This window comes from Ascaphus truei, chromosome 11 (genome assembly GCF_040206685.1).
Source record: "Ascaphus truei isolate aAscTru1 chromosome 11, aAscTru1.hap1, whole genome shotgun sequence".
Lineage (NCBI taxonomy): Eukaryota > Metazoa > Chordata > Amphibia > Anura > Ascaphidae > Ascaphus > Ascaphus truei.
This window is the reverse complement of record NC_134493.1, coordinates 39272823-39299658: the sequence shown is the minus strand read 5'-3', so window position 1 is coordinate 39299658 and position 26836 is coordinate 39272823. Positions and strand designations below refer to the sequence as shown.

The 26836-nt window shown below is 43.8% G+C and overlaps 1 protein-coding gene across 2 annotated transcripts in view; it reads left to right on the top strand.

The window, feature by feature from the left end:
• Positions 1-18737: 18737 nt before the first annotated feature.
• Positions 18738-26836, top strand: part of LOC142463257 (uncharacterized) — a 50838-nt gene continuing 42739 nt past the window's right edge. Inside the window, exons 1-7 of one of the 2 annotated variants that reach the window (XM_075565769.1) lie at positions 18738-18865; positions 21586-21686; positions 22530-22555; positions 23905-24000; positions 25577-25598; positions 25721-25751; positions 26189-26273. In XM_075565769.1, coding sequence (XP_075421884.1) covers positions 21629-21686; positions 22530-22555; positions 23905-24000; positions 25577-25598; positions 25721-25751; positions 26189-26273 — 318 coding nt within the window. In that variant the 5' untranslated portion in view covers positions 18738-18865; positions 21586-21628. The remainder of the gene's footprint in view (positions 18866-21585; positions 21687-22529; positions 22556-23904; positions 24001-25576; positions 25599-25720; positions 25752-26188; positions 26274-26836) is intronic. The other variant, XM_075565770.1, reaches the window with a different exon arrangement.

The following is a 26836-nucleotide window of genomic DNA, read 5'->3' as shown; positions in this document are numbered from 1 at the left end:
GGGAAGAGGAAGGGTGGGTGGGTGGGGTGTGTGGGAAGAGGAAGGGTGGGTGGGTGGGGTGTGTGGGAAGAGGAAGGGTGGGTGGGTGGGGTGTGTGGGAAGAGGAAGGGTGGGTGGGTGGGGTGTGTGGGAAGAGGAAGGGTGGGTGGGTGGGGTGTGTGGGAAGAGGAAGGGTGGGTGGGTGGGGTGTGTGGGAAGAGGAAGGGTGGGTGGGTGGGGTGTGTGGGAAGAGGAAGGGTGGGTGGGTGGGGTGTGTGGGAAGAGGAAGGGTGGGTGGGTGGGGTGTGTGGGAAGAGGAAGGGTGGGTGGGTGGGGTGTGTGGGAAGAGGAAGGGTGGGTGGGTGGGGTGTGTGGGAAGAGGAAGGGTGGGTGGGTGGGGTGTGTGGGAAGAGGAAGGGTGGGTGGGTGGGGTGTGTGGGAAGAGGAAGGGTGGGTGGGTGGGGTGTGTGGGAAGAGGAAGGGTGGGTGGGTGGGGTGTGTGGGAAGAGGAAGGGTGGGTGGGTGGGGTGTGTGGGAAGAGGAAGGGTGGGTGGGTGGGGTGTGTGGGAAGAGGAAGGGTGGGTGGGTGGGGTGTGTGGGAAGAGGAAGGGTGGGTGGGTGGGGTTGTGGGAAGAGGAAGGGTGGGGGTGTGGGAAGAGGAAGTGTGGGTGGGTGTTGTGAAATAGCAGTAAAGAAGAGTAAATATGATGTATTTTTATTAAAAGTAGTTAAAAAGAGCATTTAATAAAGAAAAAAATGTTGGTACAAATAAAAAGAATATTTTAAAATAAAAGTTTGCGAGCGTAGAGCATCCAGAGATTGGCGTTCGGAGGGCATTGTTAGATGTCAAATGTTTGTACAAATGTTTGTTAATAAAGTTAAAAATGTTGTCAGAAAAAAAAAAAAAAGTGATTTTGAAATGAGTTGTTGGTGAAAGTGGTGTGTGCGGAGCGCATCCAGAGATTGGCGTGCAGAGCGCATCCAGAGATTGGCGTGCGGAGCGCATCCAGAGATTGGCGTGCAGAGCGCATCCAGAGATTGGCGTGCGGAGCGCATCCAGAGATTGGCGTGCGGAGCGCATCCAGAGATTGGCGTGCGGAGCGCATCCAGAGATTGGCGTGCGGAGCGCATCCAGAGATTGGCGTGCGGAGCGCATCCAGAGATTGGCGTGCGGAGCGCATCCAGAGATTGGCGTGCGGAGCGCATCCAGAGATTGGCGTGCGGAGCGCATCCAGAGATTGGCGTGCGGAGCGCATCCAGAGATTGGCGTGCGGAGCGCATCCAGAGATTGGCGTGCGGAGCGCATCCAGAGATTGGCGTGCGGAGCGCATCCAGAGATTGGCGTGCGGAGCGCATCCAGAGATTGGCGTGCGGAGCGCATCCAGAGATTGGCGTGCGGAGCGCATCCAGAGATTGGCGTGCGGAGCGCATCCAGAGATTGGCGTGCGGAGCGCATCCAGAGATTGGCGTGCGGAGCGCATCCAGAGATTGGCGTGCGGAGCGCATCCAGAGATTGGCGTGCGGAGGGCATTGGAAGATTGAAATGTATGTAGTTGAAGTGTGAATAATGTTGAATGTATGAATGTAATATGTGTGGTGATGTGTGAATGAAGGAAAGTTGATTAAAAATGAAAGTATGATATAGCGGCAAGGAAGAAATTATAAGAATGGATAAAAAAAAAAATAGCAAAGCGGGGGTAATGTAAATAAAAAGTATTATAGCGGCTATGAAAGAAAGAAAATAAAACAAAATATAATATAAATGGATAATAGTAAAAGAAATGTAGTGTGTCGGCCATTTTATAAATTGAATTGACACTGCGTAGGTGCACGCCGTTGTAGAAATTCGGAGCGCCGTTCGGAGGTCATTGGTAGATGTAAAATGTTTGTAGAAATTTGTGTTAATAAAGTTTTACATTTTGGCAGAAAAAAAAAAATGTTGAAAAAAAAAAGTTTCTGCGGAGCGCATCCAGAGATTGGCGTGCGGAGGGCATTGGAAGATTTAAATGTATGTAGTTGATGTGTGAATGATGTTGAATGTATGAATGTAATATGTGTGGCGATGTGTGAATGAAGGAAAGTTGAGTAAAAGTGAAAGTATGATATAGCGGCTATGCAAAAAAATAAAGAAAGGAATAAATAATGATATAGCGGCTATGGAAAAAAATAAATAAAGGAGTAAATTATAAGAATGGATAAAAAAAATACATTAGCAAAGTGTAAAGAAAATGTATTATAGCGGCTATGAAATAAAGAGAAAATAAATGAAAAGATGGTATAAATGGATAATAGGAAAAGAAAATTAGTGTCGGCCATTTTAGAAATTTAATTGACACTGCGTAGGTGCACGCCAAACGTACGGCATTGTAGTGATAGAAATTTATTGTAATTGTAAGTGAGTAGTTTGAGAAGAAATTGAAGTTGATAAAGAGTAGGCGGTGAGCGGCGTCCATGTGTTTGTAGAGGCAAATCTTTGTATTTAGTAGTTGTAAAGGCAAAAGTTTGGTAAATTAATGTAGTTGATGTGTGAATGATGTAGAATGTTAAGTGTGTCGGCCATTTTACAAATAGAATTTACACTGCGTAGGTGCACGGCATTGTAGAAAGAGAAATACATTTGAATTAGTACCAGAGTTTGTGGGGCATTAGTAAAAATGTAGAAAGAGTGCGTTGTGGGTGGCGGTTTATAGGGGTATTTGCACAGGCCGGTGTAATGTGCGCGCGAGTTAATGGACGCGTGCGGGCGGTGTAATGTGCGCGGCGGCGGGCATATATGAGGTGGGCAGAGAGCGGGCGGTGTAACGGGCGCTGTAATATGAGCGGTTCGTGGCGGAGGGAGAATGAAGGTAATGGGCGGCAGTTTAGTAAGGGTAATGGGCCGCTGTGCGTGCGGGCGGTGTAATGTGCGCGGCGGCGGGCATATATGAGGTGGGCAGAGAGCGGGCGGTGTAACGGGCGCTGTAATATGAGCGGTTCGTGGCGGAGGGAGAATGAAGGTAATGGGCGGCAGTTTAGTAAGGGTAATGGGCCGCTGTAATATGTGCGGTTTAGAGGATTGTCGTTGCGGAGGGAGAGGCGCCCATATATGAGGTGGGCAGAGAGCGGGCGGTGTAAGGTCCGCTGTAATATGAGCGGTTCGTGGCGGAGGGAGAATGAAGGTAATGGGCAATTGTCGTTGCGGAGGGAGAATTGTAAATGTGTGTAATGTGTAAGATGTGTGTAAGATGTGTGTGTGTGTGCACAGGGGTGACAGTGTGTGTGTGACAGTGAGTGTGTGTACAGTGTTAAGTGACACTGAGTGTGAGGGGGTGATTTGTGTGTCAGTGTGGGGGGTGAGTGACACTGAGTGTGTGTGGGGTGACAGTGTGTGTGTGACAGTGGGTGTGTGTACAGTGTTCAGTGACACTGAGTGTGAGGGGGTGACTGTGTGTACAGGGTTGTGTGTGAGTGTGGGGGGCGAGTGAGTGTGGGGGGTGTGAGTGTGGGGGGTTGTGTGTGAGTGTGGGGGGTGAGAGTGTGGGGGGTTGTGTGTGAGTGTGGGGGGTGTGAGTGTGGGGGGTTGTGTGTGAGTGTGGGGGGTTGTGTGTGAGTGTGGGGGGTTGTGTGTGAGTGTGGGGGGTTGTGTGTGAGTGTGGGGGGTGAGAGTGTGACATGTCAACTTACCAAGGAGTCGTCAGAGGTTCTGGCCGTGTGGTGTGACTGCAAGTGTGTGAGAGTGAAGGAGGTGATGTCACAGTGGGGCGTACCTCTTGGACCAATGAGATTCACCGGGCGTACCTCTTGGGCAATGACAGTCACGGACCAATGAGATTCACCGCAGATAGCACTAACCTCACTAACCATTCGATTTTATATATTAAGATGGTATAGTTAAAGCGGGAAAAGAAGAGCGACCACCGAGCATGGCGGGATCCCAGACGTCGGGCCCCCTCGATATACAACAAATTTTTGTGGTCAGTGAGGATAGCAACTGGTTATTTGGTACCCTCCAACAGGTGTCTCCATTCTTGGAAAGCCCGTTTTATGGCCAAAGTTCACGATTACCAACATTATAATTCCTTTCCGCAGATGAAAATATCCGCGAAAAAAAACTACAGGGGTGGAGTTTCTCTTGGGGGGAAGTGCTCTGGGAAAGAACTGCGCCAGCTCCCACATCCGAGGCCTCGACCTCCAAAGTGAAGGGGAGGGAGGTGTCCGGATGGCGTAGGATGAGTGCGGAAACAAAAGCTTTCTTGAGTACCTCAAAAGCAAGAATAGCCTCCGGGGACCAGGAAGTGGTATCGGCGCCCTTCTTGGTCAATGCGGTGATGGGAAGAGAAATAGAAGAATTTTTTTTGATGAATTTCCTGTAGTAGTTGGCAAAGCCGAGAAAACGCTGCACAGCCTTGAGTGAATTAGGCAGCAGCCAATCGAGAACAGCTTTCAGTTTTTCTGGATCCATGGAGAAGCCTTGGCTGGAGATGATATAGCCTAAGAAGGCAGTAGAGGTCTGGTGGAACAAACACTTCTCCATCTTGGCATATAGGTGATTAGAACGGAGCCTAGAAAGCACTAGTTTGGTATGTTGAATGTGTTCCTCCAGGTTTTTAGAGAAAATCAGAATGTCATCCAGATAGACTATGACAAATGTTCCCAATACATCGCGGAAGATGTCGTTCATGAACTCTTGAAAAACGGCAGGAGCGTTGCATAAACCAAAGGGCATAACAAGATACTCATAGTGTCCTGATCGTGTATTAAATGCTGTTTTCCACTCGTCCCCCTCCCTTATGCGAATGAGATTATAGGCACCTCTTAAGTCGAGCTTTGAGAAGATAGAGGCCCCCTGGAGACGATCGAACAGTTCAGAGATAAGCGGAAAGGGGTACCGGTTCTTCACCGTGATCTTATTGAGTCCACGAAAGTCAATGCACGGCCCAAGTGATCCATCCTTTTTCTTCACAAAGAAGAAGCCAGCCCCGGCAGGGGAGGTAGAGTTGCGGATGAATCCTTTCTCCAAATTTTCTTGAATGTAGGACGTCATGGCCTCGGTCTCCGGGATGGAGAGGGGGTATGACTTAGACTTAGGCAGGATGGTCCCAGGAATAAGATCGATAGGATAATCGTACGGGCGATGGGGAGGCAGAACCTCCGCTTGTACCTTGTTGAACACATCCAAGTACTCATGATACACGGTAGGCAGGATCGATAGATTAGAAGGAACAGAATCCAGGCCAGCAAGCACTGCGACAGGAGACACCACAGGAACAGCATCTGCAGATGAAGGCCACTGGAGAGGCAGAGTACTGGTCCAGTCAATGCGCGGATTGTGGAGTTGAAGCCAAGGCAATCCTAAAATAATTTGCACGGTAGGAGATTTAAAAATATCGAAGATTATTACCTCCTTATGACCGTCGGCCAAGGTCAGTGTGAGGGGAATAGACTCCCAAATGATAAACGCAGGCTGGAGTGGTCGGCCGTCGATGGCCTCGAGGCCAATGGGAGTTTTCCTTCTGACCATGGGAATTTGATTCTCCGAAACGAACTTCTGGTCCAGGAAATTACCACCAGATCCCGAATCGATGAAAGCTTCTACCTGCAGGAAAAGGTTTGGACCCTCCAAAGTAGCAGGAACCAGAAACTTCTTTGGGAAAGCTTTGGGGAGAGACGGGCAAGGAGAGACAGTACCCAGTAGAAGCCCCTCTACCTTTACTGGGTGTACCCGTTTCCCGGTTTCAGGGGACAATTCTGAAAACGATGTTCCGGAGAAGCACAGTAGAAGCAAAGTCTATTCACATAACGTCGCGTTCTCTTCGTGGCCCGAAGTTGCTGACTGCCAACCTGTATCGGTTCCGGAGCCTCCAGTGCCAGGAGGGGTGTTGTAGGCGACCTGTGAGAGATAACAGAAGAAGGAGAGAGAGAACAGTGCCTCTCGTGCCGTCGCTCCTGAGTACGCTGATCCATGCGTACGCTCAGGGTAATCAACTCCTCCAGGGATGAAGGCCAGGCATGAGTAGCTAGATCGTCTTTCAAGGTATCTGAGAGTCCGTGCCAGTATGCGGCGGTGAGTGCCTCATCATTCCACTGGGTTTCAGCAGCTAGCGTACAGAACTCAATGGCGTATTTCAGGGGGGCGCAAACTTTTTTCCCTGTGCCCCCCTGCCGGCGGTCCCCTCTCTTCCGCGCCCCCCCTAACCTCCAATTACCCGCCCTCCGGCGTCATGACGTCACGTTGCCATGGCGACGCAAGAAGGAAGCCGCCGGAGTCACGGGTAAGTATGGTTTACAGAGGCCCTGCAGCTCCCCGGCACTTAATTTAAGTGCCTTCGGGAAGCACGCGGAGCCCCTGTAAACCCCGCGCCGCCCCACCGGCAGTCTCGCGCCCTCCCTGGGGGTCGCGCCCCACAGTTTACACACCGCTGGTGTATTTGGCAGCAGATCTTCGGGCCTGTGAAATATGAAAAAGAGAGAAAGCGGCTGTCTCGCACCGTGCAGGAGTATCGAATACTAGTTGAAACTCGCGTCTGAAGAGAGGGTAATCTTGCGTTAATTCGCTTTTGCGCTCCCATAGGGGGGAGGCCCAGGCGAGAGCGTCTCCGGTGAGCAAGGCGTAGATATACGCTACCTTAGCGTGACCAGTGGGAAACAGGGAGGGGGACATCTCGAATTGCACCTCGCATTGGTTTAAGAAACCGCAGCAGGTGAGGGGGTCCCCATCATAGCGGTTAGGTGAAGGAATACGGGCCCCAGAGCTGGCATAGGTTGTGGCAACCGGTGGCGTTGGAGCCATGGGACTCTCCTGAGGGGAGAACTTGGCTAATTGCTGGGAGACTGTAGACAACTGGTTACTTACAAATTGTAAGGCCTCTATAGAAATACCTGTACCCACCTCAGGGGGGTCTGCGTTTGTTGGGCTCTGCATAATGTCATGCCTATATGCCCGCAGACCTGGCAAGACCCCAATACTGAGGTGGGAATGGTATTATACCACACACCCACAGCAGTGGGAGCAAGCCCAGAGTGTGGTATAGCATTTCTGAGCCTGTTGGAAAAGTGGTTAGGATACTTGCAACGTCTTGTTGTAGGGTTAAACGTAAGAATGGTCGTGTCCATGCGCCAAAGTCCAGGGGTACAGAGAGCAGAGTAGTCGAAGTTCAAGCCAAGTCCAAGGATTCCAGAGGTCAGCAAAGTAGAGTTCGTAGCAGGGTTCAAGGGTTACAGAGAGCAGGGTAGTCCAGGACGAACAGGGGTCAAAGCCAGAAAGCCAGGGAAATCCAAAGTAACACAGGAGCAGGTACAAGCAGGAACACAGAGGGAGCAAAGCATAGGACTGCACACGGGAAACAGGAACTATGCAGAGCGATAATAGAGAGGACAGACAGGGATTATAAAGGAAGACACACCAATGGGAGAGAGGGGAGGAGCAGAGAGAGAAGTGGGAGACAACAGGGATAGGTCAGGGGAAGAAGAGGAGGAGACAGAGGGGTCAAACAGAAAGATAGCTTGCAGGGAATGGGAGGAGGAGTCAGGAGAGTGACAGACCTTAGAAGAGGAGCGTGTGCGCGCGCCCTCTTTAAGCTGAGAGTGCGCGCACACAGGCTGCGTCACGAGACGTGCAGAGCGCCGCGCCGCGGGCACACCGGCGGAGGGAGGCAGAGGAACAGAGGGGATCGCCACCGGAGGTGAGGGAATGGCAGCGGGCATTGAGAGTCTGGGAGCGGGAAGCATTGCCGCAGGGGCTCGGGGACCGCGCGGGTGCGCGAGACTTGCGGAGCATGTGCTGAGGTAACGGGGCAGCATGAGAGGTAGAAGGAGTGGGGCAGGAGCGGGTAAGCGTAGGGAGACTGGCAAGGGAAGGGACAGAGGGAGAGAAAGAAGTGGAAGGAATCCCCTGAACCGTCACAGTTTCAGAAAGTTTTTTTTATTTTTCACTGCAAGCAGTTTTTTCCCCAGAGGGGTAAGCAAATTAGGGATACAGAAATAAAAAGGGGTAAGGGTGGTGTGTGGGATAGGGGGTTAGATACATTTACATAACGTTGTGTAGTTTACAGTTTTATAATTTATTGATAAATCGATTGGCTTAAACTACTACATTACAAGGGTACATTGAGCCTAGTGTGGTTCATTCTTTAACAGTGTCTTGCTAACACTTGGGAACAGCCGATCCCTAGTTCTTTTTTCAGTGGAACAACCACTATGGTTATGGGACATACAGTACAAGTCCCTCATTTCCTGCCTGACCAGCAAGCCGACTCACTCAACACCCCGGGATCGGTCATTGTAGGATATCCATGGTCCCCATATATTTGTAAATCTGGACTGCTTATCCTCCCGAAAGCTTTTATAAAGTGCCAATATGTTCCGCAGTGCATGAACAGTGCCGCAATCACACAAATTACATAAACAGAATATCGTACTAAATAAAATAAACGTGAGCAAACAGACAACGAAGGTAATGATCTTTATAGGTAGTTAACCTATATATCAGAGTGGCAAATTAACAGCAACACAAGCCCGTCCTACACATCTCAAAACTTCCTCTTTGATACTTTTTGAAGCGTTTTGTCTCCGTGACAAGGATGTCTCCATGTTAGGGTCATGTTCCATCCCTTCGATGGTGGTGCATCCAGTCGATGGTCAAAGTGTGATACTAATAGACGTTCCAGATTACCACTACTTTTTAAATTTATTTAGAAGCCTACAGTTTCACATTGTATCCAAAGCAAAGAGGACGTATTTTGAAAAGGCTCATTCAAGTTCTATTATGAAATGATCAGTATTTTATGTTGTTCAAGAGTAGGACCCAACGCGTTTTGCCTCAATGTTTAAGGCGTACAGCTTTCTAAAGTCATGCACAGCACTGCTACTTTCGTTAAAGTACTTTCCCCACTGGTTCCAGGGACTATTCTGGCCACTAGGCAGTTAAAGCCGGACCAGGGTGACACCCGCATTGCAGCTTAGGGAATTTGCCCCTAAGGGTTATGCTTCTGGAACAAAGCTATATCATACCAAGAACTTGGTTCTAATTGCACTTTGGAAAATGATTACATGGTTCTGGGAGTCATTTGACTTGGTGAATGGGTTCATGTAATTGCTATGAACTCAGTGTTTATATCAATTGTAAAATGCCTTGAGACATTTTGGTTGGAAAAGGTGTAACTGAAATGTTTAAAATAATAATAATCACATAACCACTGGAATGTGAGCAATGAGCAAAATACTAGTTCCTCCCTCATTTTAACCGCAGCAAGCACCGGGTACCTTTAACAAGCTGAATGGCAGTGGAGTCTGGGGCCAGAGGATTTAGGGGCAGGAGATTCTGGGGTCTGGGGCCAGGGTATTTGGGGGCACACACACACACATATATATATATATATATATATATATATATATATATATATATATATATATGCGCATCAATAAAAGGATAATAATGTGAACATGTTACATGAAAGTTTAATGTATAGTGTATATATATATATATATATATACAAAGTATATACAGTATACATTAAACTTAAAACACACACACACAAAACTACATTACAATACTTTACCTCTGGATTTGTTCTCATCTCGGTCCTTTGAAAAACTATTTGAAGAGCCCTGGTAATATATCTTGTGATATATAAGCTGGGATTTGGGTTCTAGTTAACACAACGATTTGTAATATTTTAATATAAATGTCTGTGGAGTGAGATGTTAGTATTTTGATGCAAAGAATAACATATTTTAACAGATTAAGGGGCTTGTTCTATACCTTGTCGGGCTGTTTTTCACCGAAATTCTCCCTTTCCCGCTCTGGCGGATATAACATAAATTCCTTTCTGACTTGTGAGAATGAGCTTTCGGAATGAATTGAGAGTTCCATCTGTTGAATGAGACTCACTCCCTATAACCTGACAGACCCTGTTCCTAGAGGATGTAGCAACCTGTCCTAAGGGAAGTGAGATTGGACAATGTATCATAGAAAAGGGGGAACACCGTGGCCGGTTGATTTTGGCTACGATGCCATGGTGTTGGCATGATGTGTTACATTATATGGGAAAGTGAACCTATGTTTTCTTTCTTTCCCAAAGCTTATTGAAAAGCCCAGTCCTTTTCCTGTAGGAGGCGGTCCTTTGGCACTGATTGCAGTTGCAGATCATAATCCTAGGTACATACAGTATTTTGTGCTAGTTCTATTATCATTCACAGCAAACCAGAATTTCCAGTGCGACTACTCCATTTCCCTGGCAATTAATATTCACTGAATAAGCATTTTGTTTTATAGCTACAAATGAGCGGTGTAATTAAAAGGGCATTTGAATGGTGATGATACCTGTGTATAATGAGGAGCCAATAAATATTCATCCTTACAAATAAGAAGCTGATCTTCAACTGTACATCAATGTCTTAAAAGAAACACTGGTCCTCAGTTATGTTCTTGTGGGCTTGGGATACATCTCAATGCCTTCATAACCTCTCCAGCTTTAAGATTGTCTTGCAGTATCCTTGGCGGAGTCATTGTATATTCCTTTGTAATAGATTGTAAACTCTCTGATGAAAACATTCATTGTAACTCTTCTCTACACACTGGGTAACAAAATATTGGTTGCAATATTCCTTTTTGTTTCTTCTGTGCAATGTTGTAGACAGATATGCCATTTATAAAATAGCATGAACCAAGTGCAAAATCCACCCGTTAAATCCAAATAATTTGGAATAATTGGAATAATTACAGCCTGAGATTAACAGGTTAAAGACGGATAAAGAATAAAAACCAAGAAATATTATTGATCCCTGAGCTTTATATCGTAAAATGGCATAAATGTTCACATTTGAAAGCCTTTGAGAGATCAAACAGCACTGAATTCATTAGCTGCCCAATACAGTGCTACATAAAGCTGTGTGACATGTTCACTTTTCATACTGTCGTTTATTAGTCTAATGACGGGTCTCGCCATGATTGTCGTTCACTTCCTAGGTATCTTTAAATCACACCCCAGCAGGTAAAGCAGGCTTCTTTTGGAGATGTGCAATTACATTTGTGTATTCAACAATACATAACACTAAAATCGCATACATATGAACACATTTAGTTTATGCCATTTTACGAGTTGTCACCCCAAATTGTATGATTCTGACCTTTGTTTTATAAAAAAAAAACTTTAAAAAAAAGAATATATAAAATAATCTGAAATGACCATTTACTGTACTATTACACAATCACCTCTGCAATATTTTTCACAATAAAAAAAGATTTACCAAACTTGGGAATGACGAAATCTATTCTTGACCTTTTGTTATGCCAGATCTATACTTGTTCAATGTGAACTTTCCACTGAATGTGGCTCCTTCGGCACCTTTAAAGCTATTAACATTGTCTGGGTATGCACTGAGTGGTCCAGGTGTCATCCAATCAGCATATATGGAGAGTTCTGTAGGAGCTCAAATGCTATGTCCCTTGTCGGTGGGTGTAGTGGGCGGTGCGTGCGCGACAGGACGTGGATGACGGCGTCTTTCATTGCTAGGCGGAGGGGGCCGCCTAGCGTCCCGGTTACGAGCGCTACGCCTCACCTCCCATGGACGGACGGGCTCACGGGATTGGCCTAGCCAGGATTACAATGAATTATGGGTAAGGACACGATTTTTGGGCGCGAATTTTCTGGTACTAGGTTGTGTATAAATTGGTTGCTTGTTTTATTATCAGGTAACTCCTTGATAAAGTGCCTCACAGCACGAAACGCGTAGGAGTGTTGTACTCTTTACCATTTTTTAATGTAGCTTGAATAAATATATTTTTATTGCCACATGACCTGTTTTTTTGCTGCTGTGCACCACTAACTACATTTTTCCCATGTCATCCAATCAGCAGGCTGCTCAAGGACATTCAAGTTCGAGTAGCTTGGATTGACCGCTGACCTTCTCATAACCTTAAGCGTCCGTCCTAGTTTAGCCCTTCACACAGGAATCCATATTATATTATGCGGAGTTGTAATAAAATATAAGCACTTATGAAATTAACAATTTTATATGGTTTTTACAAAACTACCCCCCTCCCCACCTTCTTTTCCCCTGAATATCACCAATATATATTAAAAGTGGCTTAGCCTCTGTGCACTTTGGGCGGGTCATTATTACTTATTAGGATATCACATGGAAGTCCTATCGTACTTGAACATAAATCAGCAAAGGCACTTAGACATTTTATTTTTTGTTTTTTACCTTTGCAACAAAAAAAATGTACAACGTTTTGTGGATTAACCTTTCGTCTGGTAAAAAAACACGAAAACTTACTGGATTTTCTTTCACCTGACTAAAGGCTCTTCCCTAAAACGCTGTGCATTTTTCTGAAACCAATTACAATAATTATAATGTCTGTGACTTTGCTGGTGTTTGAGTGGCAGGACTTCCATTTGATGTTATCTGTCTGGCGCTGGGAGGATGACCCTGCATCTGCACCTACAGTACCTTCAAGCAGAGGGAGTTCCACCTCCACCTTTGTGCTGGTTACTCGCTCATGGAAGAGACATTAATGCCCCTATGCAATATGCAGTGAAGCAGCTTCCCAGGGATGGACAAGAGTTCAGCTCCTTCTCTAGCAAATGGCTTCCTGCATATTGATTAAGGAACTAGGTATAGAGTTATAGTTAACATTGTTTATTAAAGCTTGGTCATCTGTGGATTTTTGTGAGTGACTTCACTGCCCCCAGTTGTTCAAAATACCTCTTTTGGCACCACTTTCATGACAAAAATACATTTTAGCTTGGGCATATTATTTGATCTCTTTCTGCCACATTAGAATGTGAGCTGGATCACTTATACCAGCACTGCTCAACTCCAGTCCTCACGACCCCCCAACAGGTCAGGTTTTCAGGATATCCCTGCTTCAGCACAGGTGGCTCAATCAGTCTCAGCTTCAGCACCGGTGGCACAATCGGTGGCTCAATCTTTGAGCCACTGATTGAGCCACCAGTGCTTAAAGCCGGGATATCCTGAAAACCTGAGCTGTTGGGGGGTCTTGAGGACTGGAGTTGAGCCCCCTTGTCTTATACAATACAAAACAAGTCCACTAAAGATCAGAGGGAGGAGAGAAGGAAAGTAGCAAATGAAGAATAACTGGTAAGTCCAGCCATGAACCTGAATTTCATTTCAAAGTGTCAGAATGTCCAAGAGTCAGAAAAAAAAGACAGAAATAGTGTGAATACCTTTACTAGTACAGTGACGTGGGGATAATGTTTCTGGGTACATAGTGTAGCCAAGCTTTTTTCACTTAAACAAAAAGTTGAAATGTAGCAGGGACATCACAAAAACAATTCAGGGCAAATATTGCATCTCAGGCAATTCTGTTTTAAGACTTGGCGTGGCACTAAGATATGGTAAAAATGAGGCCCCTATAACATTTGTTTTTATAATAAAATATTGTAGAAATAATGATTAATAGATGTAGCCAGGTCCCCCTCGCGTGTAGTCAGGTTCCCCCCCCTCGCGCACTCACCCCCTCCTTCCCAGTTGCGAGCGCGCGTGTGGATTGGGCTGGAGCGGAAGCATAGTGATCCCTGGTAGCTAGGGACGCGAGCGGCGAGCAGGCCGGTTGCCGGGGACGCGATCGGGCCGTCGCTAAGGCCGCGATCGCGTTGCCACCGGCCCGGCGGCTCGGGAAGCAGGGCGCCGCATACACAGGGCTGTTGCGCATGCGCAATGGCAGTGCACAGCGCGGGAGGCTCAGACAGCTCGCGCATGCGCGAGAATAGACTGCCAGCCCCCAGGGTGCTTAGGGGCAGAGACACCTGACGCCAGGGAGCCAATCAGAAGGCCGGATTCCCCTGCTCCCAGTTAGATACATTTCGCGGGGTTTTGCAGCTACGCAGGCACTCAGGATCCGGACCAGCTAGGGGTAAGAGGTGGATGCAGGGGTCAGTGACCCTCTGCCTAGGCCAGCAGCCCCCAAGGTCCCAGTTAGGTCCTGAGTCACCTAATAGCTTGTGGAGCTTAGGGACAGGCCCTAGATAGGGACACTGCCCCATTATTTGGTCAAGTAGTCAGGGACACAGAGCGGAAGCCGTGCGGCCCTGCGAGGTGGGTTCTGGGCTCAGAACACCACCAAAGACCCTAACACCAGGAGAGACATTGTTCGCGCTGGACTTTCAACCCACGTGGTGTGGAGGACAATGTCGGATCGTGCGGATTGATATCGTGGTACCCGTGGCTGGAGCCCGGGCAGGTAACCTGCAACTCACGTGCACCAACCAGGCCTATCACCAAACATAGTGGCTGCGCAGTCACACACACATATGCACAGTGGTATTTGACTCTGGGAGTACGAGACATTTGGGTGGGGGTTACTGGACACAGGGTGGGGTCACATTGTGGGTGGTAGCGTCCGCCGTGACGCCTAGAGGTGATAGCGTCCGCCGTGACGCCTAGAGGTGATAGCGTCCGCCGTGACGCCTAGAGGTGATAGCGTCCGCCGTGACGCCTAGAGGTGGTAGCGTCCGCCGTGACGCCTAGTGTGGTTAGTGTCCGCCGTGACACCCAGTGTGGTTAGCGCCCACCGTGGCGCATGATGATGTTATGATGTTATTGAGTGATATATGTGTTTCCATGCAGTAAAGCCAGTCCTGTTTTATATTCGTTCGTGTTGTGTGGTTGTTTCCTGTGAGGGCCTCCTCCCACTCCGTTGGGATCCCTCCCAGGTGGAGGCGTTGCACCTAGAGATGTATGATATGTATGTACCCCAGGTTCCCCAAGCGGAGGCTTAGGCTCCTGAGAGCCAACAGGTAGCACAGCAGGTAGTAGCGGCGGTATTCATAGGGAATACCCGTTACATAAAAATGAAAGATTTTGATTTGAATAATGACATGGGCTGACTTTTTTCATGACAGACAATAATTTGATTATAAACTTACTAAAAGCAACTGATTTAAAAATGGAAAACATTTTTTCTGCTTGATTTTTGGAAAGCCAATTTAGCGATGATGTTCCCAAATGTTACTCTTGGAAGCTTCTCGCTTTCTACGCACACAATGCTACGTGCAGAAAGCTTGTCTTATCTCGTGGTCATTTTTAGCTGATTTATTCTTTTTAGACTTGAGAAAGTCCTTTCTCCTGAGCAATTGGTTTTCAACTCCAGTCCTCAAGACCTCCCCAAAAGGTCAGAATTTAAGGATAGCCCTATAACGATGCTCGTCTCAAGACTGGAAATTGCCCGCAGGGTTGAGGTAGGATATGGAATCACCGACCTCAACCGTGAAACAGAGTCTTGAATTGAGTATAGGGTAGTCGGGGTCACAGGCTGGGGTAGAGGCGAGCAGCATGGGAGCAAGGTCGGGGTCACAGGAAGTGGTTAAGGCAGGCGGCAGAGATGCAAGGTCGGTGTCACAGGCTGGGGTCAGGCACAGGTGGGGTCCGAGAACACATGGAACAGAAAATCATGCTCGGGCAGGGGTTGGGAATAGCTGCCTGCTATTTAAAGCCATGGGGCAGGTGCAGCTAATTACTGACTCCAGTAAAAAGTTTGCCAGGAACCAAAATGCCTGCAACAGCCACGTAAGGAAAACCCTGGACAGGAACCCGTACAATCTCAGCTTCAGCACAGATGGCTCAATCAGTGGCTCAGTCTTTGAGCCACTGATTGAGCCACTAGTGCTTAAAGCAGAGATATCCTGAAAACCTGAACTGTTGGGGGGTCTTGAGGACTGGAGTTGAGCCCCCTTGTCTCATACAATACAAAACAAGTCCACTAAAGGTCAGAGGGAGGAGAGAAGGAAAGTAGCAAATGAAGAATAACTGGTAAGTCCAGCCATGAACCTGAATTTCATTTCAAAGTATAAGTATGTCAAAGAGTCAGAAAAAAAAGACAGAAATAGTGTGAATACTTTTACTAGTACAATGACGTGGGGATAATATTTCTGGGTTCATAGCTCAGCTTTTTCACTTAAAAAAAAAAGTTGAAATGTAGCAGGGACATCACTAAAACATTACAAGGCACATTTTGCCTCTCAGGCAATTCCGTTTTAAGATTTGGCAAGGCGCTAATATATGATAAAAATGAGGCCCCAATAAAAAAAAATTATACTAAAATATTGTATAAAGAATGATTAATAAAAATTAAAGAATTTGATTTGAATAATGACATGGGCAGACTTTTTCATGACAGACAATAATTTGATTATAAACTTACTAAAAAAAACTGATTTAAAAATGGAAAACATTTTTTCTGCTTGATTTTTGGAAAGCAAATTTATCCGTCTTTGACTGAGCCACTGATTGAGTCACCTGTGCTGAAGCTGGGATATCTATAACACCTTACATGTTGGGGGGGTCTTGAGTACTGGAGTTGAGGCCCCCTGGGTTATCACCATACTTAAAAATAGAAGCAGTCTTGCTTCAGTGTTTGGGAAAGTGAAGGGAATCTTATCCCGGGACAATGATATAATACAGGTCTTGATGACAAAAAACGTTCTTAATCTTGATAATTTTCCTTGATATAGAGATGGAACGGATTTATGTCTCCAACAAGGTTATCATCCGCATTTTGAGGGCCGTCTTTTATAGGCAGATTTATAACTTCCCAAAGATTAAACTTTGAGATATGTTATTCTAATTTATTTTTAGCTTGAAGAGGCCCGCAAATATATATTCTAGCTATTTGCAAAATAAAATTTGTAGTATTTGGAGGACTTAAGGTGTAGCTTATTTAGTTTACACGTAAATCCAGAATTACCCTAAGGTGCTAGTCCATCATGGGAATTGCCACAACTAATGATTGATTCTGATATTAACAGCAGGGTGTTCATTTGGCCAGAATATGTGTAGCAAAGCCTATTGGTCCGCTAATACTATTATCACATCTGCCCATGTCTTTGTTATGATCAGGAAACTGTTCACTATCTTTTGGATTCCAAAGTCCCTGTCAGTGGACACTCCAAGAAATTGATTATTTGTATGACTCTCTGTAGAAACATCAAAGAAAATGAACACACAAGCCTTTGAGCCTGCACAAGGTCTCTTCCTCAGAGATAGGCACTGTGTTGACAGCTCATTTATAAAAACAACTAAGTATTATTTATTTATAAAATGTTTTATATATTATATAATATTTATATATTGGGGTATTTTTTATATGCATTGGGGTGTTTTTTATACGTATTGGGGTGTTTTTTAATATGTATTTTACAAATATATAGTTGAATATGTATTGGGGTCTATTTTATATGTAATGGGGTCTATTTTATATGTAAAAGGGTCTATTTTATATGTATTGTTTTTAATATATGTATTGGGGGTTTATATGTATTTGGGGGGTTTTATATGTATTAGGGTATTTTGTATATGCATTGTTTTTTTTCTATATGTATTGTTTTTTATATGCATTGTTTTTTTATATGTATTGGGGTATTTTTTATATGTATTGTTTTTTTATATGCATCGTTTTTTTATATATATTGTTTTTTATATTCATTGTTTTTCTTATATGTATTGTTTTTTTATATGCATTTGGTTTTTTAATATGTTTTTGATATTTTTTACATGTATTGTTTTTTATATGCATTGTTTTTTATATAAATTGGTTTTTTTTATATGCATTGTTTATTTATATGTATTGGGGTATTTTTTATATGTATTGTTTTTTTAAATTCATTGTTTTTTTATATATATTGTTTTTTATATTCATTGTTTTTTTATATACATTGGGTTTTTTTATATGCATTATTTTTTTATATGTATTGGGGTATTTTTTATATGTATTGTTTTTTTAAATTCATCGTTTTTTTATATATATTGTTTTTTATATTCATTGTTTTTCTTATATGTATTGTTTTTTTATATGCATTTGGTTTTTTAATATGTTTTTGATATTTTTTACATGTATTGTTTTTTATATGCATTGTTTTTTATATACATTGGGGTTTTTTATATGCATTATTTTTTTATATGTTTTGGGATATTTTTTATACGTATTGTTTCTTTTTAATATGTATAGGGGTATTTTTATATGCATTGGGATATTTTTTATATGCATTGGGGGTGATTTTTTATATGCATGGGTGTATTTTTTTTATATGCATTGTTTTTTATATGTATTGTTTTTTGTGCATTGGGTATTTTTTATATGTATTGGTTTTTTTTTATATGCATTGTTTTTTTTTATATGTATTGGGGCTTTTTTTTATATGTTTTGGGGTATTTTTTATATGTATTTTTTTTACACGTATTGGGGTATTTTTTATATGTATTTTTTTAAATATGTTTAGTTCCTTTTTTTATATGCATTGTTTTTTATATGTTTTGGGATATTTTTTATATGCATTATTTTTTATTGACTTGACTTGACTTGTAATTACTAGCAGTACTATTATACTTCAAAGTCAGCCATACAGCCACCTCTGGGACGCAATACTTGCTTTGGTTGGTATACAGTCTCTAAATTGGATAATAGCTGTATCATTGATTCGATTACAAACTGTGCAGGGGTGATAACAATGTGAGAAGCCCCAGATCACTGTTTGTACAGTAATTGTATTGTTGATACCCTGAGGTGGGATCACAGACCTAGTCCTAAATCCAACTCTTTGCTTTAATGAGGTTGAGGAATTTCTCTGCAGACGTATTTTAGGAATTTGGTGCTCCTCGAGTCCCACTGCATGAAACCCTCTGGGCAGGCTTAGAAACTTACCTAAGGCCTGTCCTCCAATATGTTCTACGGATACCTGTGTACTTAGAAAAATGTGGTGACACACACAGCTACCTGTACATGGGATGGGCCTTTTTGACTGCTGTCCAAATATCTGTCAGCATAACTCACCTCATTACCTGACCTTCAGTATCGACTATATAAATACCACTTTAGCGCTCCAGTGCCAGTCTCCTGCAGTTCCAGGGACAGGTGTAAAGGACCTTGCCTGACAGTCTGACATCTGCAGTAAGTGTGCTGGGATTCTGATTTGTCTTCATCTGTTTAGGTCAACCAGCCCAGCCTGCTATACACATGAGGTAGACCTTAAATGCAGGGACGTTGAAGGAGACATGGCAATGCCAGAGCTTTCTCTTTTACGGGACTGGTATTTGATGACTTATTTTTACAGCTATTATTCAGTTTCTTTACCCAAACCTACATGCATTAAAAAAAAAAATCAAATAAAGTTGAGGGGAGACAGTTCCTGAAAGGAAGACGTGATTGGGGCACTGACCCCTTTACTGCATGGTTTTGGATTTTAAAAAAAAAAGACTGATTTAAATATGTGCACAGTCCCTAAATATGAATTTATTTGCAGCTGCAGGTAACATTGCTGCTTTAATTAGCCTTTTCCTAAAATAGATATAATATAATACACTAGACTTGTTGGGGCATGTAAGATGAGGAAGAGCATACATTTTGCATTGAATAGCCACCTTGCTCATGGTTACAACGTAGGCCACATACAATACACAGTGCCCCAGTGCGGTAACGGGAAGGTGTCAAATAGATGATGAATTGTGGAATTATAACGCTGACTTTTTTAGTGATTGAAATAAGGTTTAACCAGAATATGTGTTACCTGCATTATTGTTAAAATTGGCTTCTGTTTTTTTTTTTTACTTGAACATATTTTCTTTGTTAGGCTAATTTAGATTTCATTTATACACAAGAATGCTGACAAACAGTTAACTATTTTATGGCATTTGGGCAATTGACTTGGAGTGTGGAATGGAGAGCTTACACTGCCACTGTCCATGCTAATTATAACACTGCCACTGCCTGTGCTACTTACCTCTACATAACAGTAGAGCTGTGAGGAGAGGATGTGTGTGGTTGCAGAACATGGCATTACTGTAGCCCCTGCTATTCATATGTATGTGAGTAGTTTAGGCATGCAAGTGTTGTTTCACCTAAAGATTGGTCAGTATAAATATCGAACAACACATGGTTTATTTGTCAATGCACAAAGTATTAAAAAATAATTGGTCAGTGATAATTGACTTATTATTACACACATACACCAATACAGCAGATACTGTGGTATACAACTACTGTAATTCAATGGCTCCTGTATAGCACTATGCAAGAGTCTGGTATAGGGCGGTAAGCAAATACTATACATATTACCTGCGCTGCTCCCTTTGTGGAGTATGCAGCTGGTAAAAGGATCGGCCTTATTACATTTATGGAAAACAATTCCTGCGCTCCCACCAATTTGGGCTAAAATATACAAGTGTCAGGTTTACATTTAGAACCTAAGTCTGTGTGGGATGAAGGAGTCATTTGGTTGCATCTGTTGATCAAAACATGATCCAAGCCTGCCAACCTCGTCATGGTAATCTCCGGTTAGCAGGAACCTGCACTGAATATATGTAATTTCTGATTATCCATAGGGTAATGTATAATGAGTTGTCATGTTAATCTGGATGTCCTATATTAAATGTAAACTTTGTTGAAAGAATCAAGCAGCGGGGTAAACGTGTCAAGGTGAAAGTGGTGCAATTCTGGGACAAAACAAATTGCACCACATGTATCAAACACAAAATCCTATTGATTTGAATACTGCACCGACACACTTTATTCGAGCAAATACCCAGTATGTACCTGGCAGATACCTGGAATGCGCCGCTCCTCACCTCAGACAAGCCCCGTTGCGTTTGCCTTCCCAGCCTGGGTTCATGCCTGGCTGACGGGCGGCTGATCTGTTAAATGATAATGATTAGGATTTAATAGGCTGCAATGCTTCGCGTGTCTACCAGATGGCATAAATTCATGAATTGTAATGCAGTATATATATATATACTGTGCAGTATTGCAGCCAGCGGGAATAAAATGCTTCAATCCCTGCCTGGAAAATACCTCAATGCACTCGGGCAGAAAACAGTCACAAACCTCAATACACCCGGGTATACCCGAATTCGTGGGACTAGCCGAGCTCGAATAAAGTGTGTCGCCAGTGTATAATTATTTTCTTTGCTATATATGGTGCAGAAGTATTGCCCAGAATTGCACCACTTCTTCAATCTTCATCTCGACAAGTTTTCTTTAATATGTTACTTGTTGAAAAATAAATGTCTGTGACGCACTTTCTATAAACATACTATCCTGGTCCAGGAATAAGCTATGCTAGTCACCTTGTCTATGATGACGTTCTGTTGGTAAGGATGGTTACAATATGCTTCTTCCATACGCTGTTTAGTTAATCATTGTGTGATATTTGTTTTCACGAGGCCTCAACTTCATCTGCCCTTAAATTGCCGCTCTGGCAGGAAAAAGGTTAAAAAGAGGCACTTCAAAAACTTGTGAACACAATGGCTTGGCCTATTTCCTGTGAAGTCTCACTTTACCTTTTCCCTTATGAAGAACGGGCAGCTTAGTAATGACTAAGTGACTGAAGTGCAAGAAGAATATTTGAAGACTTGGTGCCACTGGCTGTGCCTTGACAGTAGTAAATATTTACTTTGATGGTCTTGACACTATAGAGTGTTCTCTGTACAGCACTGTGTACACTCTTGGGGCTGTATAAAAATAACATGTACATTTCATATTGTTTTCCCAACCTTGCCAAGGCTCCTTGTGTATTTATACACCCATCTCATGGTTTCCTTATGTTGGTTTAGGATTGAGATGTCCAACCGTATATATAATTTCTTGAAATAACCATGTTCCTGTGTATCCCACAGTAAGATCAGACTGAAAGCTTTGCCTGGACATCTGACTGGAACAATGTGGAGAAAAGGAGGAACGCCGGGACTTCTTATTATAGCAGTATTACTGCTCTCAGGTACGTCTCTCTAGCACGGACAGCATTATCCTACTTGCGTGTGGTAAGATCCTTCAGAAACACTCAGGGTAACTGGAATTTAGATGAGTGCAGCAATACGGACAATCCCACAATACCGACAACCCCACAATACTGATTTTTCCGTGGTCACCTATCTGCAAGCAGACAATATTTATTTATTTGAAACTTTTTCGAACGCGCATTACGCTCGACTCACCCAAAAAACACAGTACTAGTGCGCGTGTAGGAACATAGGGAGGACGCCCACCCCACACCTACAACCGGGACCTACAGAAAGAATACATATAGGGGAACGACGAAGAAGACCAGCAAAGGGTGGGAAACATGAACAAGAGCAGGAAAGATGGCTGCCGGGGTATTAGGGTCCATTTGTCAGGATATGTTTCAAAAGGAAGGTTTTTGAATACATACAGTAACTTCTTATTTATTTCATTTGAAGATTGTTGGCACATTATAACTTGATGTATACACACCTCAACATACATTACATCTTCTTATGGGGACAACTAACCCATGTGAGGTCATCTCTGTGGTTTAACGCTGCGTTGTTGTAAAAAGAACAGTGCAGCATTGAAGATCCCAAATATTCAGCACTGTAAGCTGATTTTATTGTCACGTTCACATTAACTTCAAATAGAACGCAGTGTTTGAAATATTTGAGACACTTAAGTCTCTGGGGACATAACGTATTCAACAGCAGATCATACAGAAACTGAAGCTGCTTATAAATAGGAATATATAAACACTATTATACAGTATGCGCTGGGCAATGTACATGTTCATTTTAACATATTAAATAGTCTCTCTTCTCAATTTCTTTAGGTTACCATGTGGAAAGTCAGGAAACAGTAAGTATTGAAAAGCACAATTGGTTGTATCATATGATTTTGCATACCGTAGCTGATTTTTTTAAAATGTAAACATGTTATATATATATATATATATATATATATATATAGAGAGAGAGACAGAGACAGAGAGACAGAGAGTCGGAGACAGAGAGGCAGTATACAAATCTGACCCACAGCTCCCCACTTAGAAATATGTTATCCCACCTTTGAAACCCTGTACTGTATTTTCCTTGACTGACACGTCCATACAACCGGTTCCACGCATGCACCACCTTTTCAGTGAATCTGGGTTTTTTTCCTTCCATTTTCTACAACCGTCCAGTTTCAGCGGAAGGTTAATTCTTGTTCTACAATTCATTTTTTTCTCTGAAATTGCTTCAGTGAAAATAGCTTGTTGACTCTTCGAAGATTTTCTATCACCCCCACCTTTAATTCAATACACATTTGTACACATTATTCTGGTAATTATTTGAACACCTCACGTGCAAAACAACTTTTAGATGGCCTGGTGCCCTTAAACGTCTAAAAAGCTATTGATATTTACTTACAATCAGTGGCTCAATTAGTGTTTCAGTCTTTGACTGCACCACTTGTGCTGAAGCAGGGATATGCAGAAAACCTGACCTGTTGACGACCCTTGAGCGCTGCAGTCGCCCACCCCTGGTGTACTGGCTTGTCACTCTTGGCTTCTGTGTCATGTTGTCATGTGTATGGGTTGTTGCTTATAACAGCAGTGCCTTGGTTTACTGTTCAGAGGAATGTTACAAATCCATTACAATCAATTTGTGGCGAGAGCTGATTGTAAGTAAATAGCAATAGCTTTTTAGACGTTTAAGGGCACCAGGCCATCTAAAAGCTGTTTCGCACGTTCTTGTGTGCATTTTGTAGTCAGAAATGAGGCTCTTCTCAGCCTCAGGCAGAAGCAACATTTTAGGCGCCTACTGCACCCTCCTGTAATATGCTTCCTTAAATTCTTTTACTCATATGTTACAAAAATGTAAATGTGGACATCCATACACAAGTCACCATGGTGACACAGCTCTGTGACACCTTCTATGCAAACAATATTGGAATATCTCCCCTGTGGCGTCTGGGCCACATTGAATAAAGGTGTGATACAATTAATATAAGTACTACGACTGTTGGGATGTTCTCCAGATCTTTATTGTATCATGCGATACCTCTTTCCTGCCAGAGACACCAACATCGCAATGTTATTCTTGGACCTCTTACAGGGAAGGGGTTAGCCCTAAAACGGTACATGGGCATCATTATATCCTAATAAATGTTATTATGCTAGTTTACAGGGATAGTAACCAACCTGACTCCTCTTTTTTGCCCTACAGACAACTGTAGCAACAACTACAGCTGTAACCACTCATGTTTGGCACGCTGAATTCACATCAACAACAGAAGCATTGATTGTGGACACCCAGAATTCTGTTAGTGAGCGTGTCATTCTTTATATACCATAACTGTCCTTGTATTCCAGGCAGGGAGAGGCTTGCAGAGTGTCCCTCTATAGGTCTCTAATACAGCCATAGGATTCAGCCCACGTTTGTGCCACTTATGTCATCGGGCTTCTCTGGCAGCAAAGGGAGTCAACTTTTTGCATGATTTCTTTTTAATTCATCTAAAAATGTATGGTAGAACATAGTCACATATAGAAGTTGTGATAAATGAAAATAAGTAGCAATAATACATTAAATCCAGTAACAATTAAGAAAATCATCAATGATGTAAAGTTACGAAGACATACTATGAAACTCTCTTGTGGGTGATAAACAGTAGAGAATGAACAAACAGAGTTTTTTTGGTGACGGTACTGTCAGGTACTCAATACCGGCGCCTCTGATTCCCCTGCTGCTGTTTTTTTCCTTGCTTGCTGAGGGGGTGGGGCCGTCACTGCACACAACCAATCCTTCTCCTGCCTGTTTCCCTGCCCCCCACATGGCTGAGCAGAGCAGCGCCAGACTAAGGCTGCGTCCACACTGGCGCTGAGCGCCTGGCGCTTGCCGAGTTTAGTTTCTGGAATTTAAATTGTCCCGTCCCCACTTATGCGGTACGCACATGCTCGTGCGCGGGCACGCACGCTCTCCCAAGCGTGGCATTTGGGAAGACAAAAAAAAAGAGAGTTTGAAGCGCTCAACAAGCCCCCAATGCCACCACATGCGCGCTTGCAAAATAGAAAGGACACCCAGCGCTCATGCATGGAGAGATCGTGACATCACCGCTCTCAAGCATGAGCGCGGTCAGCGCCAGCGGGGCCGCAGCCTTAATCGATGGGTAGGAGAGAGAGAGAGAGAGAGAGAGCGTGTGTGTCTCTATCTGTGTGTGTTACAGTATCTCTCTCTGAGAACACCCCCTTTCACCTAACCCCACTCCTCTTTTTCTGCTCCCCCCCCAGGAAAATGCTTGCGATATTGTCTAAGTATATATTAACAAATAAAAAAAAAATTATGGGTAGCAACAGACATGGAGAGAGGGGTATGGGTGGGGTAAGAGAGAGGTGGGGGTGGGGGTAAGAGAGAGGTGGGGGTGTGGGTAAGAGAGAGGTGGGGGTGTGGGGAAGAGAGAGGTAGGGGTGTGGGGGTGTGAGACAGGTGGGGGTGTGGGGAAGAGAGGTGGGGGTGTGGGGAAGAGAGGTGGGGGTGTGGAGAAGAGAGGTGGGGATGTGGGGATGTGGGGGGGAGAGATAGAGGGGAGTTTACCAAGGCAGTCGACACTGGGGGGGAGGGGGCAGCCACGGCCCAGTGGACACTCTAGCCCTGGCCCCCAAGAAAGCTGTCTGCGGCACGAGTACCAGCACCTATTTATTTTACAAAAAAAGCAGTGTTCAAATTATGGCAGAATGATGGTTATATACGGTAGATTTGGGTCCCACATTGCAGATTCATGAACATGTTAGTCAAGGAAAGTATTGTAACACTGTGTAACATCGCTGGTTTCTTACCCTGTATTTTGTAGTCCTCTGAATATAATGTGACATATCTAACAACCTTTCTTCTTTCATTCCAGTGCCACTCCTATGCAGTAACTGGTAAGTATTCCCAGCCTTGATTTCCTCCTCTACTCTACATGAGCTTAACAGCTGACTTCTTATAACACACATCACTGACAGTGCCACTGGTCCCTATGCTGATCCTTTTCTTTGTTTCACAGAGGCAGACTACTGCAGTCCAGTGATTGGCATGTGAGTATCAGAGCTGTAACAAACTTTGTAACAATACACATTGTAGCAAGACTTACTGTCTCCAGAGATGGACCTGCCTTTGTCACACTGGGGGAGGTCCATCCCTGTTGATCAGACCCCCATAGCGATAATCCTTCAGCACGGGGCAGTTGTGGTTGCGGTCCCGCTGCTTGCCCCCGGTGCCGAAAACAGGTACTCTTGCTACATCGGTACCACCGTCCCCATAATATACAGTACCGGGGTCTTTTGGTTATATTAGTCTTGCTCACGTATTGTTTACACCTGATTTAAATGGTCACTGCGAATAGCTTAGTGAGCAGGGTTAATAAGTGGGATTGCTGTCTGGCACATGTTTAAATAAAGACTGGAGATTAGTACAGGTGTACTGTAGGCTTTGACATCTCTCAGTTAAAATTTTCTTTTAATTCCATTTTTAGTGCGGATTTGAACACCATTTTGTCACATGGCATGACTGTTGACAATCCTTGTTCCTACTCTCTCCAGCAGTATGCCTGCGCTGCGGTAAGTTTGTCTGTCCCTGGTAACTCCTATGATAAAGCTGCCAAACCCAGCAACATAACACAGTAAAAAAAACAAGTAGAGTATACAAAAAAAGTTACTTGGGTAAATGCTGGGAATAAAAGAATGTGTCTGCTTCACTCCATACTGCTCAATACTTTGCAGGATAGGAGAATATGCCAGACGGGTTTCTCTATTGAAGAGCCAGCACTCCTGGGTCTTCACATCTTCACATATTTGTACATTTAAATGTAATAACATATGGTCTTTCAACTGTGAATATTTCCTTTCCTTTTAAGCTGCAACACTCTTGGGATATTGGTTACGGAAGATGCATCTCTTAAACAGGCACTACCAATGAACTGGTGAATAAATGATATTTTATTATTAAATGATCACAAAATTTAATAATAAACTATAATTTGTTCACCAGTCCAATGGTAGTAGCATTTTAAGAGGAGCTTCCTTTGTGACCAATACTTAAGATTATTTCTTTGACAGAAGTTGTCTCAAGTCAGCCGAGTGCTCTCTACCACATTACTAGTGCGATAACACTCTTAAGATAT